Source organism: Balaenoptera musculus, chromosome 19 (genome assembly GCF_009873245.2).
Source record: "Balaenoptera musculus isolate JJ_BM4_2016_0621 chromosome 19, mBalMus1.pri.v3, whole genome shotgun sequence".
In the NCBI taxonomy this organism is placed as follows: Eukaryota; Metazoa; Chordata; class Mammalia; order Artiodactyla; family Balaenopteridae; genus Balaenoptera; species Balaenoptera musculus.
Window position 1 is genome coordinate 33,857,178 of NC_045803.1, and position 17,353 is coordinate 33,874,530.

Consider the following 17,353-nt stretch of genomic DNA (forward strand, 5'->3'; position numbering starts at 1 on the left):
GACTGACAGAGCCCTCTGCTCACTTGTTCATTCATGCACGGCAAGAGGGCTCCAATTTTACTCCCTGGGCAAACTATGTAACATCTCTCAGCTTTCACTTTTGCAGAGAGTTGTCATGAAGACCGAATGTGAATGATGCAAGTTAAGTGCGGGCACAAAGTACGAAATCAACAAGTGTTAGTTGATATTCATTCATTCATTTGTTCAACAACTATTGAACACTTGCTGACTATGTGCCAGGCCCTGGCTAAGATACCTGATGGACAAGGGAGATGTGACCCTGCTCCCATGGAACTTACAGTCTAACGGGGAGACAGACATTGATTAAGTACTTACAAGTCTTGACTTGAATGGATGAATTTGGCTGTGCATTTGCCTGTGGCCTAGATGTAACCTTTCCTTCCCTCTGTTCACTCAGAGAAAGTGAAACCAAACCTCAAGCTCTTGGCCCACTAGGCAGGTGCGAACCGTGGCCCAAAGCTGTCCCACCTGTCTAGTCTTGCAACATGTTTCCTCCTTGGAGAGGGTCCCCACCTCCACCAGGAGGGAGGGATCTTTGCAAAATACCCGAACAGGGATGGGGAGTGTGGTAGAAGGTGAGCTGGTTCGACTTTATTCTGAGGACCAGGGGGAGCCATTGCAGACCATCCCAGAATGCTCTGCTCTCACCTCTGCTGCTCTCCCACACCCAGGTAATGCTTCACCGACAATGGCCACTTTCCAGTTCCTCAGATGACCATGTTCCTCCCATCACAGGGCATTTGCACATGCATTTCCCACAGCCTGGAAAGGTCTCCCCACCTCTCTTCACTTAGTTCATTCTACTCATCACTCAGGGGCCAGCTCATATGTCAATTCCTCCAGGAAACCTTCCTTGACTCCCCAGACCCCCAAATATAACATTCTATATTTTCCCTTCTTGGCATTTTATCACAACTTGCATGTTTATATTTGTGATGACTTGCTAAGCATCAGTCTTCCCCAGTAGACTGACAGCAGAGCTGGTGTGTTTTGCTGAATGTCTTCTCCCCAGCACTGAGCACAGTGACAGGCTCCATAACCAGGACAATAGGGCCTGCTCTCAACACCTGCCTCTGAAAGGACAAAGCGGGGGGGGATGCTCAGGGGTTTGAAGCTCACCCCAAAACTTGAGGTCAGGGAGGAACATACAACACAGAAGCAAATCTGAGGCTGCAGTGGTGCAGGGAAGACACAGGAAGGACCTGAGCCAAGGTAGAGGCAGCAGGACAGACGAAGGTGGAGTCCCAAGTCAGTGGGGAAAGTCTGATGGGATGTGGAAGGAGAGAGAAGTGTTAAGAACCACTTGCAGGTTTCCGGCTTGGGAAAGGGAGCGTGATGGGCCCATCCTCGAGTAAGGGGTCAGACGGTGAGGCCAAACGGCCTTATCGCACCCCAACCCCTACTCCCACTCCAGCCCGTCTTCCTCCTGTCAGTGGCCTGGACTGTCCCTGGCACCAGACACAGGCCACGCAGCTCAGCAGCACAAGTCCCTTTTTATTAACCATCCTCCCTGGTCTGAATGTGCACAAGTAGAAAAGAAACAGTAAAATGCCCTGGCAGAGAGGGCAGGGGAAGGTGCTCCTGAGGTTAGGCCAGATTCCAGCTCATTTTCCCCTTACATCCCCCCACCCCTCACTGAAATCCAACATTAGGAGGCAGTGCAGCCCTGCTGATGATGGGCCGTCCTCCTAACTGTATCCGGGGTGGGCACTGGCAGGGCCTGGTGCTGTGCAGCAGACTGAGAAAACGGCCACGTGGGTCTGGCCCCCAGGGAACGTGAGGAAAGGCAGGTCACCCAGTCCGGGGGTCTGAGCAGAAGCCTATTTGGCCCCAACCAGGCTCTGCTTCTTCTGTCTCACGGCCCAGAGGGCAGGGATCCCTCTCACCCCACCACTGCATTCAGCGGTTTTAGGCACGAGGGGCCAGGGAAAATGCTGGGTGTTCCAGGCAGAGGAAGCCTGATACGGTGCCTAGGGTTGGCCTAAGTGAGTGGCCAATGTGTTCAAAATATGAAAGGGGAGAATATCCTTCCTCGCCCACCCCGGGGCACAACGTAGGCGTGACCTCAGTGTGACCGACAGGCCTCCGAGGCCAGGCCTGGTAGACGTGTGGAGCTGAGGAAGTGGACGAGAGAGGGTTTGGTGCACCCCCACCCCCATACTTATATGAACAGGAGAGACTGAGCTACATAGAAAAATGGGGTGGTGGTGAAGAGGTGATGGGGGACAGGAGCAGACAAGATCCACACTGGAAGGGAAACTTTTAGGCTGGCGTGACTACACTCAGATGTTGCCCCGTCAGTGGCCACTCAGCTGCCTTTCTTGTCTCCAGGGTACCAGGCTGGGTTGGCAGGGAAGGGGGGGACGTGCAGGGCAGGGAGAAGAGAAGCAGCCATTCAAAGTGAAGATGCCAGACAGGTTCACCTTGATCCTCACCAGCCCAGCCTGTATGGGGTCCCCAGCATGCTCCCTCACCCACCCTTGTGCCTCTGAAAAGAGGGACCCATCAGGGGTCTGAGAGAGAAAAGCACACTCCCCGCCTTGGGGAAAGTTAAGGGAGGCCTACTCACAGCACCGTGGCACGGGACGGCCCCTGGCCCCTGGCTCAGAGCTGGGCTGGCGCCGTTTGTAAACATTAGACTTGGTGATGTCTGGGGGTGGAGGAGCAGAGGGGTGCCTGGACCATCAGGTCTGGGTAAAAAGACAGGGCGAGGCCCCAAAAGGCTTGGGAAATGTCAACCAGCTATGGGCAAGAGGGCTCTCAGGCTCACCGCAGGCCCAGGAGGCAGTGGACAAGGCATCAGTCTGCCTGCCTCGGCGCACCTGTATGACTTCAGTGCTACCTTTGGAACTTGCCGGAGGAAGCCACTGCTGGCTGGGCTGCCGACAGACCGGAGCAGGCACTGAGTCCCGGGGTAATGAGCACAGCCCCTACCCAGGGCAGGCTTCTCTGTGGAGGATGGCAGCCCTTGGTCCACACTCTTTCTCCAGAGGGAAGTCAGGCTGAGTTGTTCCTTCCAAGACCTACCGACTCTCTTCACCCATGGCTTCCAGGCATGGAGAAGTTGAGAGGTGGAAGAGGGGGGAAGGTTATTCTGTGACACGAGACCTCCTCTCCTACCATCCATGGCACTGCCAGGATGCGGGGGCAGGAAGGGAGCTGGGTTTGAGCTGTCCAGGGGTGTGGGGCCTGATTTCACCCCAGAACTGTCCCTGGAAAAGGATGTCCAGATGTCATCCCACCAGTAGAGGGGAATGATGCCGGACTCAGGGTGGTCCTGAAGCTCTACGAGATGGGTTCCAGGGTCCAATAGCAAAGGCCAAGAATTCCCTGGGAGGCAGTGGTTATGCCAAGAGATCCACAAAAATGGCGTTGGCTGTGGTCTGCCCGAAGATGAAGGCTCCCAGGGTGACCAAGAGGACTCCGTAACTGACCATCGCCCACCAGCTGTAGAGCAGAGGGTGAGAGAGGGCCTGGTCAGTCGACCCACTTGTGACTTTGCCGACTTCCATATATATATATATATATATATATATATATATATATATATATCAGTTAATTACTGTAATTACTTATACCACTTCTCCTGTGGGTAGAGCACTTCCTACTTCTCAACGACTTTCATACAACGGTTTATGAGTCTGGGTGTATGATCCCTAGACCATGGGTAAAGAGGCCAAGACCTAATGGGATTAATTGACTGGTCACAGCACACCAAGGGCAGGACCAGAATTAGAATGCATGTCTCCTGGGACTTCCCTGGTGGTCCAGTGGCTAAGACTCCGAGCTCCCAATGCAGGGGGCCCGGATTCCATCCCTGATCAGGGAACTAGATCCCACATGCCGCAACTAAGAGTTTGCATGCTGCAACTAAAGACCCCCGCGTGCCACAACTAAAGATCCTGCATGCTGCAATTAAAAGATCCCGCATGCCATAATAGAAGACCCCACGTGCTGCAACTAAGACATGGCACAGCCAAATAAATATTAAAAAAAAAAAAAAAAAAGAATGCATATCTCCTGATGGAAAGATGGTCAGGAAAAAGCAGGTCACATGGAGTGATCCATTTCATTAAATAAATAAATAAATAAAAAAGCAGACATCTGCAAAGATATGTGTCAAAAATAGCTACAGGGTTATAACCGGAATTTTTTCTTTCTTTCTTTTTTTTTTTTTTTCTTCCTTTTTTTGCCTGCCTGGCTTGTGGGATCTTAATTCCCTGACCAGGGATTGAACCCATGCCCTCAGCAGTGAAAGCACAGAGTCCTAACCTCTGGACCGCCAGGAAATTCCCTGGTTATATCTGGATATTAAAGGTGATTATTATTTTCTTCCTTAGACTTGTCTGTATTTTTAAAGTTTTCTATAACCAATGAGTATTACTTGCACAATAATTTTTTTTAAAAGCATGCAACCTGGTCATAACCTCTCTACCATTCAGGGACATGCACGTATTAAAACAATGTAATGTTTTGCAAAATGTGGCCTATACACACAATGGAATATTATTCAGCCTTAAAAAGGAAGGACGTTCTGACACCTGCTACAACGTAGATGGACCTTGAGGACATTATGCTAAGTGAAAGAAGCCAGGTACAAAAAGATAAATACTGTATAATTCCAGTTACATGAGGTACCTAGAGGAGTCAAATTCACACAGACAGAAAGTAGAATGGTAGGGGCATGGGCGAGGGGAGAGGGAATGGGGAATTATTGTTTAATGGGTACAGAATTTCAGTTTAGGAAGATGAAAAAGCTCTGGAGGTAGATGGTGGTGATGGTTACACAAAAATATGAATGCACTTAATATTACTGAACTGAACACTTTAAAATGGTAAAAATGGTTAATTTTTAAAAAATGTAGTGTTTTGTATCCATTAGACTAACAAATACTGAAAAGGCCGCTATATACAGTGCTGGCAGGGGTGTGGGGAACAGGGCACTTTCATTCACTGCTTCTGGGACTCTGAGTGGTACTGCCTTTTTGGAGGGTAATTTGAACCCATGTGCCAGAGTAAAAATGAGCGTGCCTTACGGTGGAGCAATTTCCTTCTAAGAATCGATGCTACTGCGATCCTCGAACAGCTGTGCCAAGGTGTACATGCAGAAGTGTGTTCACATTCAGGGCACATTCAAACAGCAAAATATTCTACGGCCATGGAAAAAGGAAGCAGTAGATCTTCTTGTGTGGACATAGAATGATCTCCAAAATACATGGTTAAGTGAAAAAAGCAAGTGGCAGAAAAATGTGTCTGGCATGAAACCATTTTTGAAAAAACCTAACCAGACACAAAACCCCATGTGTTTGTGTATACACATGCATAGCTTTGTGTACACAGACACATATGCACACACAGAAACAGTCTACAAGGGCACACAGGCTGTGCTGATCTCATGGAGCTCTCTCAGGAGAAGGGAGAGGTGGGGAGCAGGCTGTGGGGAAAGAGGGACTTCCACTTTTTTCTCTAAAGTCCTCAATAGTTGATTACTAATAAGAACCTGCTGTATAAAAAAATAAATAAAATAAAATTCAAAAATTAAAAAAAAAATAATCCTCAGTAGTGTTTGAACTGTTACAACTAACATGTTACCCATTTTAAAAGAAGTATTTAAAAAAGTTTTTCAAAGTACACAAGTCTCCTGACTCCTATCCATTTAAAGGCCATCCCCCATCCAGTACCTCCCTGAGAGGACCAGGGGCCGGGCCCTGCTTTACCTGGCTGGCTTGACTTCCTCCATCTCAGAGAGTTTGGCTTGAATGAGGCACAGCCCTAGAAGAGAAGAGGTGGCCCCAAGAGCTTGGGTGGGCCCCCCCACCCCCGGCGGTCCAGCCTCCCCCTTTGCCAGGAGGCAGTGGCAGTGGGTGGAGAAAGGCCTGTGTTTACTCCTCCACACATTCCGCCTCTGTCTCCACTCTGCACCCAGCTGGAGGCCTGGCATCTGGTCTCCGAGGAGGGGCCAGCACCTGCCAGGCACCCCTTGGGCTGCATGCAAGCCCCAGAGCTAAAGGGGCAGCACTGGGAGGTGACTCAGAGGTGTCTACATTGCAGGGCCCTTCCCAGTGCACTTCTGAGCAGATGTGGCCCCCCTGCTCCAAGCAAACTGGCAAGGGATTTCCAGGTGGCCTCCTGGAGAGAAGTAAGCTGGGTACAGGCAGAACTCATGACTGGGCAGATAGGACAGTTCCCCAGGGATCTGGTGGCAGACTGTGTCTGAAACTCAGGTCTCCCGACCCGACCCGTGTCAGGGAGCTACCACCAGACCCTAATTACCCTGTCATGGGCTGACCCAGCCAAATCCCTGATAGTCGGGGAGTAACAGGTACTTGAATGAAGAGTTAAGGGTATAGGCTGTGGACCTAGACAGACTTGGGTTTGAAAAGGTTCTACTATTCTTTAGTTGAGTTTGTTAACCTCTAGGCAAGCTTGTTACCCTCTCTGATCCTCACACCTCCTCACCAGTACAATGGAGATGACAACTACACCTTCTTTGCAGGAGATAACGCTTAAACATGCCAGAGCCTGAACTGGGTGAGCAATAAACACTGGTGATGATCCTCCCCGGGAGGTGACGAGCTCAGGCCAGGAGGCCCTGGGAGAGAGTGCTGCGGGGATGCCAGGGGTCCACACCTGGGAAGACGAAGATGAAGCAGGCGGCCAGGCCTCCAATGACCGAGATGACCTTGCCGATGTCAGGGATGAAGAGCGCCAGCAGCAGGGTGAGCAGGAACCAGACCAGCGTCTGCAGTACTCGCCGCCGCCGCTCCCGCCCCACGTCCTCCTCCACCGGCATCCCCTGGTAGCGCAGCCACAGGCCTTCGACCACCGCCCTGCCCACACAGAGAGCGGCTCAGAGGCGCCCCTGCTAACAGCTCCCCACCTCCAGCCATGGGGCCAGACCCCCGGCTGGGTGGATTGCAGGTAAGACTCTAACCCCTGAGCCTCAGTTTCCTCTTCTTTGAAATGGGCCTAGCAGCCCTCTTCTCAGGGTTGCCATGGGGACCGGACGGGATGGTGAATGTGACCGGCTTAGTGCCTTGCCTGGCCCAGGACTAGCAAGCACGACCCATGGGAACATGTACTTCTAGTCTCCTGAGAAGGAGGGTCTGGGGCACCCAGAAAGCAGGGTGTTCAGGAAAGGATCTGGACTAGAGGTTCTCCGAGGACTCACAGAATGTTCTGGTGACTCTGGGACAAAGGGGGCCCCCAAAGACCCAGCTGGGGGTACTTGCAGGGCCATGCTAGGCACTGACGCTTTCCTCTGGGCTTCCGGTTCTCCTTCTATAAAATGGATTCTACACAAGGCCCATGTTCAAAGGGCTTTCAGGGGCCCTGGTGAAAGGGAGCACCCTGACAGGGTAGGGAGGGGACTCACCGCCCACAGAAGTGCAGGATGGGGTAGGAGGTCAGCACGCTCAGGATGATGAAGGCGCGGGCGACGGCCACAGCCATGTCCTCCGACGGGTAGGACAGGAGCACGTCGGGGTCCACAGCAGCTCCAAAGGTCAGGAAGCCACAGATGCCTGAGGGCAAGGACAAGAGGGCTGGGTCCGGGCGACCCTCGGAGGGTTAGGGCGATGGACCGTTCACCGCTCGGTCCAACAGCAGATGGGGAGATGACGGAGCAGCTCTGGAGGCTAAGACTGAGGCTCAGAGGTGTGTCGAGGCTGGGATCAGAAGCCTCCCTCCCTGACTTCTCACATCTCCCACCCCCGCACCGTCACCTTTCTGATCTTGAACTCACCCAGCAGTTCCTGTCTCAGAGCTTCTGCGTTAACGTTCTGTCTGCCCATCTCCTCATCATTCAGGTCTCAGCTCCGTTGTCCCCTCCTCAGAGAATGCTTCCCCGCCCAGCCCATCCACAATAATCCCTGCTCCCAAGCACTCCCTCACACCACCCTGTTGTGTTCTTCAGAGCACTCCTCTCTCTTGGAACTTTTTTTTTTTTTTTTTTTACTTGTTTATTGTCTGTCTCCCTCAACCAGAACACGAGCCCCAGGAGAACGGGACTCTGCCTATTTGCCACCCTTGTTCCTGTCTGTGTCTTCAGAAACTAGAACAGTGCTGGTCCTGAGAACCATCTGTGGAAGGAACCACAGGGCCATTGTTTGTAGTCTCCCAGTCCTGCTCCCTCACCCAAACCATTTTCTACACGACACCCAGAGCCGTGTGTCCCCGAGCCACACCCCTGCTGAAACGCTTCCTCTCTGCCTCCCAGCAGTCCTCAAGGATCTGGCTGTGTTCCCTGTCTGGCCGTGCTGCCCGCCACCCGCCCTCAGCTCGCTCCACTCCAGCTATGCAGCCCTTCTTCTGTCCCAGCCTCAGGGACTTGGCGTTTTCTGGTTCCTCTGTCTGGAATGCTTTTCCCCCAGCTCTTCAGATTCTAGCTCCTTCTCATGATTTGGGCTTCCCCAATTGCCACCTCCTCAGAGAGGAGCCATCTGTGACCTACCCACCAAAGCCAACCCCACTCAGTCCCACTCACAGCTTCCCTGTTTCCCTGTTACCATGGCACTCACCACTGTCTAGATTTCCTTACTGATTCCTGACTTACTCCTGGAAGACTCTCTCTCCGACTAGATTGTCAATTCCATGAGGGCAGGACCGGGCCTATCTATCTGCATGGCATCCCCAGTGCTGAGAAAGTTCCTGGGACTTACTAGGCACCCACTGAGAGCTGATGAATGAATGCATGCATACATCTTTCTCATTTGGGCAGGAGGAGGCCCAAGCTGGCCCAAGTTCAAGCCAGTGCCTACAGAAGTGTTCGACGTGTTGGGAGTGCAGGGCTGTCCCCAGGAAATCCTGGGCCAGAGGACTTGGGGACAAAGAGGGAAAGTGGGAGCCTTCTAAGCCCCGCCCTCGGAGGGGAGCACTCACCTGTGCCCATGTAGACAGCGAGGGCTATGACCATGGCGGCTGTCACCACCCCACCCCAGGTCTTCACCTCAGGCTGCTGCATGCTGTTGAAGACGGGTACACTGCTCACGTGGCACTGTCAGGGTGAAGGGCAGGGTCATGGTGGGCAAGTGACCTCACCCCCAAGGATAAGGGGCAAGTCCTGGGGCCCCCACTCCGTCCTTCCTTCCAGGACTCCCCCATCCTGCCTGTAACGTGGATTCCATCCCAGGATGGGGAGTGAGCTAAGGGGACAAAAGGGACCTTGCAACTAGCACCTGAAATCCGAAGCAGATGGTGGGCATGGCATTGAACACGGCTATCCAGGAAGCTGGCCTGCGGACAAACACACATGATGCTGCTGCCTGGGAACCCCTCAGAGTCACCAAGCGCCACCATGCTCTTACTCTTCATTCAGCCCCCCACGGCCTCCACCAGCCAGCATGCACACATTCAACCCACAGAAGTCTGGGAACTGGGAGAGGACACATTTACAGGTCAGTAAACTGGGGCTCTGGAAGGCCCTCTTGGGACCAAAATCCAGAATTTTTGGCTCTTGCGCTTGGGCTTTTGCTTCTCTGATTTGTTCCTTTCACGAAAAAGGAAACTTGTTTCTTTTAATTAAGAAAATTGATTCATCCTCACATGGAAGATACAGATATTACAGATAAGCACATGTTGAAACAAATGTGCAATTCCACCTTGGCAGTTTCCATAACCTGAGGCCTAGTCTCACATTGGCTCATCTGTTGGACATTAGTGGCAAAGTCTCCCTCATCTCCGGCTGTCACTCTTCTCTCCAGTAAATAGAGATCAGGACCTCTTGCCTCCTTCCTAAAATGACCAATGAGTCAAGCCCCGATGAGCTAATGAGCCTTGGGAAGAGCACCTGTGTGGCTTTCTGATGCCTGACCCAGCATCTCCTGAGTGGCAGCTTCTACCCCATGTGTCTCCCGGGGGCCCTCACCCACCTGTTCAGGATGTCCGCTGGGGTCATCTCTTTATCAGGCCAGATGTATTTGATGATAATGATGGCAGTGACATACCAGGTGCCCACGACGCTCAGGAAGCTGCCAGGAAGGATAGATTAAGCTTCCTCCTCCCCAGCCCCAGCTGCCTTTTCTCTCATTCCATCCCCAGGGACATCCACCCTTAACTTTAGTGACCACAAGTGTCTAATGAACCAACTGGGAGACTATCCCAAACAAAGACTCAAGAAATGCATGACAAATAAGTTTCAGAGAAACAAGCCACATTTAGGAAGCCAAGAGGGGACCAGACTGACACTTGTGGCCATTAGGAAATGAGGTGGTTCAGCTCCATGGCTCAGAGACCACAGCAGGGTGCTGGGCTTCAAAGCACATCTGATTGAAGTACATCAATCAGAGCAGCCCAGACTTGGCGAGAGGTGCAAGCAGGGCCTTTGAGAAGTAGGAGATGCTGGAGGGTTGAAGGCACATACTGGGAAGTCAACATTAAAGGAAACCTTGGAGACTCTGAGTGTGACCCCTTTGATAAAGCATCACAGGAAACAGCTTAGAATCCCACAGCTTTTCAGACTCTGAGCCAGGAAGCTAGTCCCTTCCCTTTATACCAAGCTGCATGGAAAATGCTGCCAGGCTGACAATCTCAAATGATCAAGAATCCCATCCTCCATGGGAAAGACAAGGCCCAGGCTAGGAGACTGCCTTCACACATGATTATCACCCATCCCTTCTTTGACAAGGACATTTGGAACTGAATCTCTCACTGATGCAAAGAGCCACTGTCTCCCTTGCTGCTGACACAAAAGGAAGGTCTTATGCCGGAACCCCTGCAAGCCCCGGTCTACCCTGCCTTGCCCACTCTTGCTGCCCCAGGAGATGAGGTGGCATGGAGGAGAGGGGTTCCCCTGCAGCCCTTGGGTCTCCAGCTGCCTGTGATCAGAGCTTCTGTCCAGCGCAGGCTGGGGTGGGGCCTCCGAACCTGGCATATTTCTGGAAGCCGATCTCCCTGGGGATGGAAAGGGGCAGGATGAAGAGGAAGGCAGTGAGGCTGATGGTGAACTTGCGGTCTGTGTACCAGGGGCTGCCGCCGGCCCCCTCAGGCTCCTTTGCCATCACAGCTATAACTGCACAGGGAGGAAGGATGGAACGTGATGCCAGGCTACTGCAGGGTGTGGTCCTCCACCTCTGCTGGGACCTCCATCTGTCTAATGGGCCCAGCAGCCAGGAGGGAGGATTCCCAGATGAATGCCGGGCCCAGGCCAGGCCTTGGGCAGGTGTTCCATGCTCTTTCCCGCCCACCGCATGACCCCCAGGGCTGAGGGGTGGGGGGATGAGGTAGGTACTGAGGGGGGGCCTCACTCTTGTCCTGCTGGTCCCCGATGATGATGAGGAAGGCGATGCAGGTCCCGAAGGTGTAGGTGGCAATGGCCACCTCACACAGCACGCCCGTCAGCTTGCCACACACAGCCCACACCACCTCCTGGTAGGTCCTCTCATTGCTGGCCTGGGAGCAGTAGGCCAGGATGACGAGGCCACTGATGATGAAAACCAGCATGGCCTGCAGGCAGGGGCGGAGCAAGAGGGTGTGGGAAAGGCCTGGCAGCAAAGAGCAGCCTGGTCTTGCTCAGCACTTACTGGCCCAATGCCCAATGCCCATCTGGCAAATTAGCCTTATCTTGCAGGGCAATTTTAATAGATTACTGGAGTTGAGATTTTCTTTAAAAACAAAAAGTTTTGAGGAAAATTTCAAACATAACGCAAAAGTAGACAGAATGGTATAATGGACCCCTGTGTACCCATCACTCAAATTCAAAAATCATCAATTCACAGCCAATCTTGTTTCATCTATTCCCTCTCCCACTCTGGATTATTTTGAAGAAAATGCGAGCTATCATATCATTTCATCAGTAAATATTTCAGCACGGCTCTAAGGTATGGGCCTGCTTTTTAAACATAACCACGAAATTATTAAATATGCAGTTGATGTCCAACCTTCCCTGATAGCTGGGAAGGCTTTTGAAGCCTCATCTGGGCTCAAAGGAAAGAATGCTGGAATAGATTAGTAATGTCTGCCATGTGTGACGGAGGGGAGAGTGGTAGTATGTGTCTCCAACTGACCACTCCTGATCCAGAGCCTCCCTTTTGAGGTGAAGAGCCCAGACCCACCACTCGAACTGCACCTTTGCCCGCCAGGCCCGCTCACTCACCATCTGCAGCGTGATGCCAGCTGCCACTCCCCCGGCAGTGCTGAAGGCTGCTGGGAAGTTGAGCAGCCCTGCGCCCAGGCAGGCGTTGACAACGATGAAGATGGCTCCAAGTGTGGAAGTGGTGCCTCTGCCCAGACCCCCAGGAGGGGCCTCCCCCTCACTCTTGGGGGCTATGTCCACAGAGGGACTCTGCAGCAGACGGGCACGCTCCCCGGAGTCTGTGCTTAAGCCCCACTCGCCAAGGTCACTGTTGATGCTGACCTGGGCCATGGCCCTGGGAGTCTTGTTCCTGCAGGGTCTGTGGGTTCTGTCTCAGGACCACATGCCCTGGGGAGCTGAGGGAACACGTTCAGCTGGAGGGTGCCACCAGCCTGTTTGGGGCTGTTATCCTAGGAGGCCTGTGGGCTCTGGCTCTCCTCAACCTAGATGGGAAAGGCAGGTACTACTGTTATCCCAAGAGACACACAGAAAGGTGAAACAACTTTCCCAAGATCAGATGGCTGAGATCCAAACCCGGGTGTGCCTGTGTGCAGAACACTGCACTGGGTGCCACAGTGTGATGGCAGAGACAGAAGTGTGTCAGATGTAATTCCTGCCTGCTTCAGGCCTACAGACCTATCAGGTAAATAAGACATAAACACAGAAGAGAGGGGTACTGATATGTCAGCACTAGAGGCCATGCATCGGGCAGGAGTGTCATGGACATATCTTATCTCATTCATTCCTTATGACAGTGGTCATAAGGTTCAGAGAGATCAGATCACTCATCCAGGGTCACACAGTAGCAAGTTGCAAAGCAGGATTTAGATCCAGATCTGTCTGGCTTCCTAATTTGTTTCTACACCACAGGGTCACAAGAACAATCCTCACCCAGAACTGTGGGTATTTCAGTTTCTTACAGCCCAGCATACCTCCCTCCAGAGTCTAAATTCTGTGGAGCTTTCAAAGCCCTTCAAAATTTAGGCCAATTCTTACTTTTCTCCCCACATGCCTGACCTAACCACTGCCCATCACAGGGGCATCCCCTCCAATGCCCCCAGCACACTGGGGGGTTTAGAATGGCTAGCAAGGCCTCTTGGGTAGTCAGATGCTTGCCATTGCTCCTCCTGTGATGGCTGAACAAAGTTGGGAGCCTTAAACTCGTTAGAAAAGGGGGAGTTTGGGTACTCTCAGACATCTGTCACCAAGCATGCAACCAAGGGACACAGCTCCAGGGGAAATGTCTCCCTGCTGGCTCCAAGTCCAGAAAGATCAGTCAGATGCCACAGGGCTTCTTCCTCTTGTGCAACCTGCCACCCAGCCAGCAACTCAGCAAAAAATCAAAGCAGTGAGCAGTGGAGGCAGTTTAGGTTTCCCAAGTTTCCAGCGTAGCTCCAGAGAGAGCCCTGCAAAGTTAGCGCTACTTGAGCCATGAGACCCTGTCCTCCATCCTGCTCACATCCCAGACACAGAGGTCTCTGCATTGGTCTGAAATCTTTCAGCCTCCCCTCCCCTCAAACTACTCTGCTCCGTGGTCCCGAGCTTACCTGCTCTTTCCACCCCTCTGGCTTTGGTGGAGGGACAGCTGCTCCTTACAGCTCCTTCTCCCCAAAGATCTGGGATCTGATTCTCCTCACTTCCCTCTCTGCCCCCAGTTTCTTCTTTCTCAAACTCTACCTAAAATTTGTCAGCAGAGAAAGAGTCTGAGCTGTTTCTGTGCGGGTCAGCAGAGTGAAGGGAACCGAGGCGCTCTGACTAACTCACGGAGTGGAGCAGCAGCTCAGGGAAACAGACCCACGGAGGGAAAGAGGCTAGACTGTCACAGCGGCTCGTCAGCAGAGCCAGAACTAGAACCCTGATGCCCACACGCTCAGGCCAGAGCTGTAACCACTGCACTAGGCCCCTCAGATCCCAACCGGAGCAGGTCCCCAGGCCAGCCTGCGGCTGGATCCCAGAAATACGAGGGGTGGGCTGCATTGGAAGGTGGGCCAGGGCGCACCCAGGGCGAGGGGTGGGGGCGATCCTCAGGCCTGAAGCGAGGAGAGTGGGCTGCTGTGGGGTAAACTGGGGAGGGGCTCCGGCGCTCCATCCGGGCCTAGGACTGATTAGGTGGAGACTAGGTGGGGACAGGCCGGGCTAAAGCGCCGCAAGGGCGGACCAGCCGACCGAAGGCGGGTGTGGGGCGGAGGACGCCGGGCTGCAGAGCCCTGCAGGGAGTGGTCAGGGCTCTGCCGCGGTGGCGGCCCTGGGGACCCAGGGACCTAACGTTTCCACCTCCACCAACCTGTACCTCCTTTCACTTACCTGCGGTGCTTGGAGCCCGGGCCGGCTGCGGAGACACGTGAGCAGCGGTCACATGACCGCCGGGGCAGGGGCGGACCGCGGGGCACACTGGGAGCTGTAGTTTTCGGCAGGCGTTAGTCTTGGACACCAGCTCTCCAATCCTCAACCCAACCGCATTGCCCCAAACCAGCCTCGGCCCCCAGCCCGCCCGTGTTTATCCTGTTACTTTAGTCCTGGCCTCTTGGCCAAGCCACACCTCCTGCCTCCCAGCAAGAGCGTTAGGAGGTTTGGTGTCTTTGCCAGTACGGATGCTGTGGGCCAGAGCTATTTGGCCTCATTATCCTACTTTGTCTCCCTTCTTACGTTCACACCCACAGCCAGTGACCCTGGACTTTTTCACTAGGGACAGCGAGGGGTCATTTGTACCTCCTTGAGCTGTGGCTGGCCGGAGGGTTGTTCGTGACTATAACCCCAGGGCCTAGATTCTACAATTGGGGATCTGAGGCATTGGTGTCACTCACATAAATAAATACTTGTTGAATGAAGGAATGGGTGTCCAGAGACCTGGCTTCTGTTTGTGGCTGTGTGCCACTTGCAAGCTGTCACATAATCTTTGGCATTCCAATGTCTTCATCTATGTTATGTCCTCTCCATGCATCAAAGGTCCTTGCTGATGAGGTCCTGTGTACTGTTTACCCAGTTTCCCTCAATGGTGACATTTTGCAAAACTATCGTACCATATCACAACCAGGATACTGACATTGACACAATCCACTGATCATGTTCAGATTTCCTCAGTTATATTTATAGTCATTTTTTGGTGTGTATTTAGTTCTATACAACTTAATCATGTGTAGGGTTTACACCACATTCAAGATTCTGAACATTTCCATCACCACAAGGATCCCTCCTGTTACCCTTTTATAACCACACTCACCTCCCTCCAGCAGGGCCCCCCTTCTGTAACTCCTCACAATCACTAATCTGTTCTCCATTTCTAAAAGTTTGTCGTTTCAAAGAATGTTATATAAATGGAATCATACACTCTGCAACTTTTTAGAATTGGCTATTTTTACTCAGCATAATTTCCCAGAGACTCATGCAGTGTGTCTATGTTTTATTTATTACTGAGTAACAATATTCCATGGTATCTGCAGTTTGTGCAACTAATTACTTTTGAAGGACATCTGAGCTGTTGCAGGTTTTTTAAAACATAAATAAATAACAGCTTTATTGAGATTTATGAATTTTACCAAAAAATTTATACTTTCAGTGCCCAATACAGTGGTTTTTAGTATATTCAGAGTTTTGCAATCATTGCCACTATCTAATATCATAACATTGTTATCACTCCCCCCAAAACCCTGTAACCATTAGCAATCACTCTCCATTCGTCCCTCCCCCAGGCCCCTGGCAACCACTCATCTACTTTGTGCTCTGGATGAGCTGTTTTCAAGGTTCATCCATGTTGAAGCACATATTAGTACTTTATTCCTTTTTATTGCCGAGTAATATTACATGTATGTATGTGTATGGCTATATCACATCTTGCTTATTCATTCATCAGTTGTTTGGACATTTGTGGTTTCCATTTTTTGGCTATTATGAATAATGCCACAATGAATGTTGAGGTACACTTTTTTTGTGCACACGTTTTCATTTATTTTAGGTATATATGTAGAAGTAGAATTGCTGGGTCAAATGGTAACTCTATGTTTAACCTTTTGAGAAATTGCCAGACTGTTTTTTTTTAAATATATTTATTTATTTTATTTATTTTTGGCTGTGTTGGGTCTTGTTGCTGTGTGCGGGCTTTCTCTAGTTGCGGTGAGTGGGGGCTACTCTTCGTTGCAGTGCATGGACTTCTCATTGTGGTGGCTTCTCTTGCTGCGGAGCACAGGCTCTAGGCGCGCAGGCTTCAGTAGTTGTGGCATGCAGGCTCAGTAGTTGTGGCTCGCGGGCTCTAGAGCACGGGCTCAGTAGTTGTGGTGCATGGGCTTAGTTGCTCTGCGGCATGTGGGATCTTCCCGGACCAGGGCTGGAACCCGTGTCTCCTGCACTGGCAGGCGGATTCTTAACCACTGCGCCACCAGGGAAGCCCTGCCAGACTGTTTTCTAAAGCAACTGCACCATTTTACATTCTGACCAACAGTGTATAAGGGTTCTAGTTTCCCCACATCCCTGATAACCCTTGTTATTGTCTGATTATAGCCATCCTAGTGGGTATGAAGTGATTCTCATTGTGGTTTTGAGTTGCATTTCCCTGATGACTCATGTTAGCATCTTTTCATGTGCTTATTGGCCATTAGTATGTCTTCTATGAAGAAGTGTCTATTCAGACCCCCTTTTTATTATCAAGTTGTAAGAGTTCTTTATATACAAATACAAATCCCTTATCAGTTATGTGATTTGCAATATTATTCTCAACCTTTCTATAAGACTGTCATTTAAGAAAAGAAAAAGTTGGTCTTTTCAGTTATTAGATATAAATAAACCAATAATTTCTATTAAAATTTTTTTCCAATCAACTATACTCCAATAAAAATTAATTTAAAAAATTTCCACAGCCTAGAAGTAAGGAAAAAAGTTTCAAACAAAATTCTCAAGTTGGTTGAGTGAGCTGGACTTTGGCTATTTAGATGTAAGCCTACGGCAGTTGTTCTAATAGCACCCAATGGCTGGCCCATGCGTCAGCTGTATCTGCACCACCTAGAAAGTTTTCTTTTTCTCATTTAAAAAAATAGATTCGCAAGCCTTACCTGAGACATATTGAGTCAGAGTGCCTAGAGGTATGGCCAGGGAACTAATATTAAAAAAAAAAAAAAAAAAAAAAAATCCAGATTTGGGAACTATCCTACCTCAAATGATGGTGAAACAAGGCGTGACTACTCTTTCTGGGCAGGCAAGCTACCTCCTCCATCAAGTGAAAGAACATCTTAGACCCTAGTAGGAAATGAGGAAAAGGTTGATGGCCAATGG

The 17,353-nt window shown here is 51.1% G+C and overlaps 1 protein-coding gene across 6 annotated transcripts; it reads right to left on the reverse strand.

Annotated features, from left to right (window-relative positions):
* Nucleotides 1–1,495: 1,495 nt before the first annotated feature.
* Nucleotides 1,496–14,442, reverse strand: SLC38A7 (solute carrier family 38 member 7). Of its 6 annotated transcripts, none has more exons than XM_036832569.1 (12): nucleotides 14,396–14,442; nucleotides 13,639–13,768; nucleotides 12,113–12,534; nucleotides 11,265–11,463; nucleotides 10,885–11,029; nucleotides 9,891–9,989; nucleotides 9,198–9,255; nucleotides 8,902–9,016; nucleotides 7,397–7,544; nucleotides 6,652–6,851; nucleotides 5,739–5,793; nucleotides 1,496–3,468 (listed from the first exon to the last, which is right to left on the reverse strand). In XM_036832569.1, the coding sequence occupies exons 3-12, from the start codon at nucleotides 12,380–12,382 to the stop codon at nucleotides 3,366–3,368; spliced, it is 1,392 nt and encodes a 463-aa protein (XP_036688464.1). In that variant the 5' UTR covers nucleotides 12,383–12,534; nucleotides 13,639–13,768; nucleotides 14,396–14,442; the 3' UTR covers nucleotides 1,496–3,365. The 6 variants fall into 6 exon arrangements, with proteins under 6 accessions (XP_036688464.1, XP_036688460.1, XP_036688462.1 ...); XM_036832570.1 differs by lacking the exon at nucleotides 1,496–3,468 and adding an exon at nucleotides 4,717–5,524; XM_036832565.1 differs by lacking the exon at nucleotides 5,739–5,793.
* Between the last annotated feature and the right edge of the window lie 2,911 nt (nucleotides 14,443–17,353).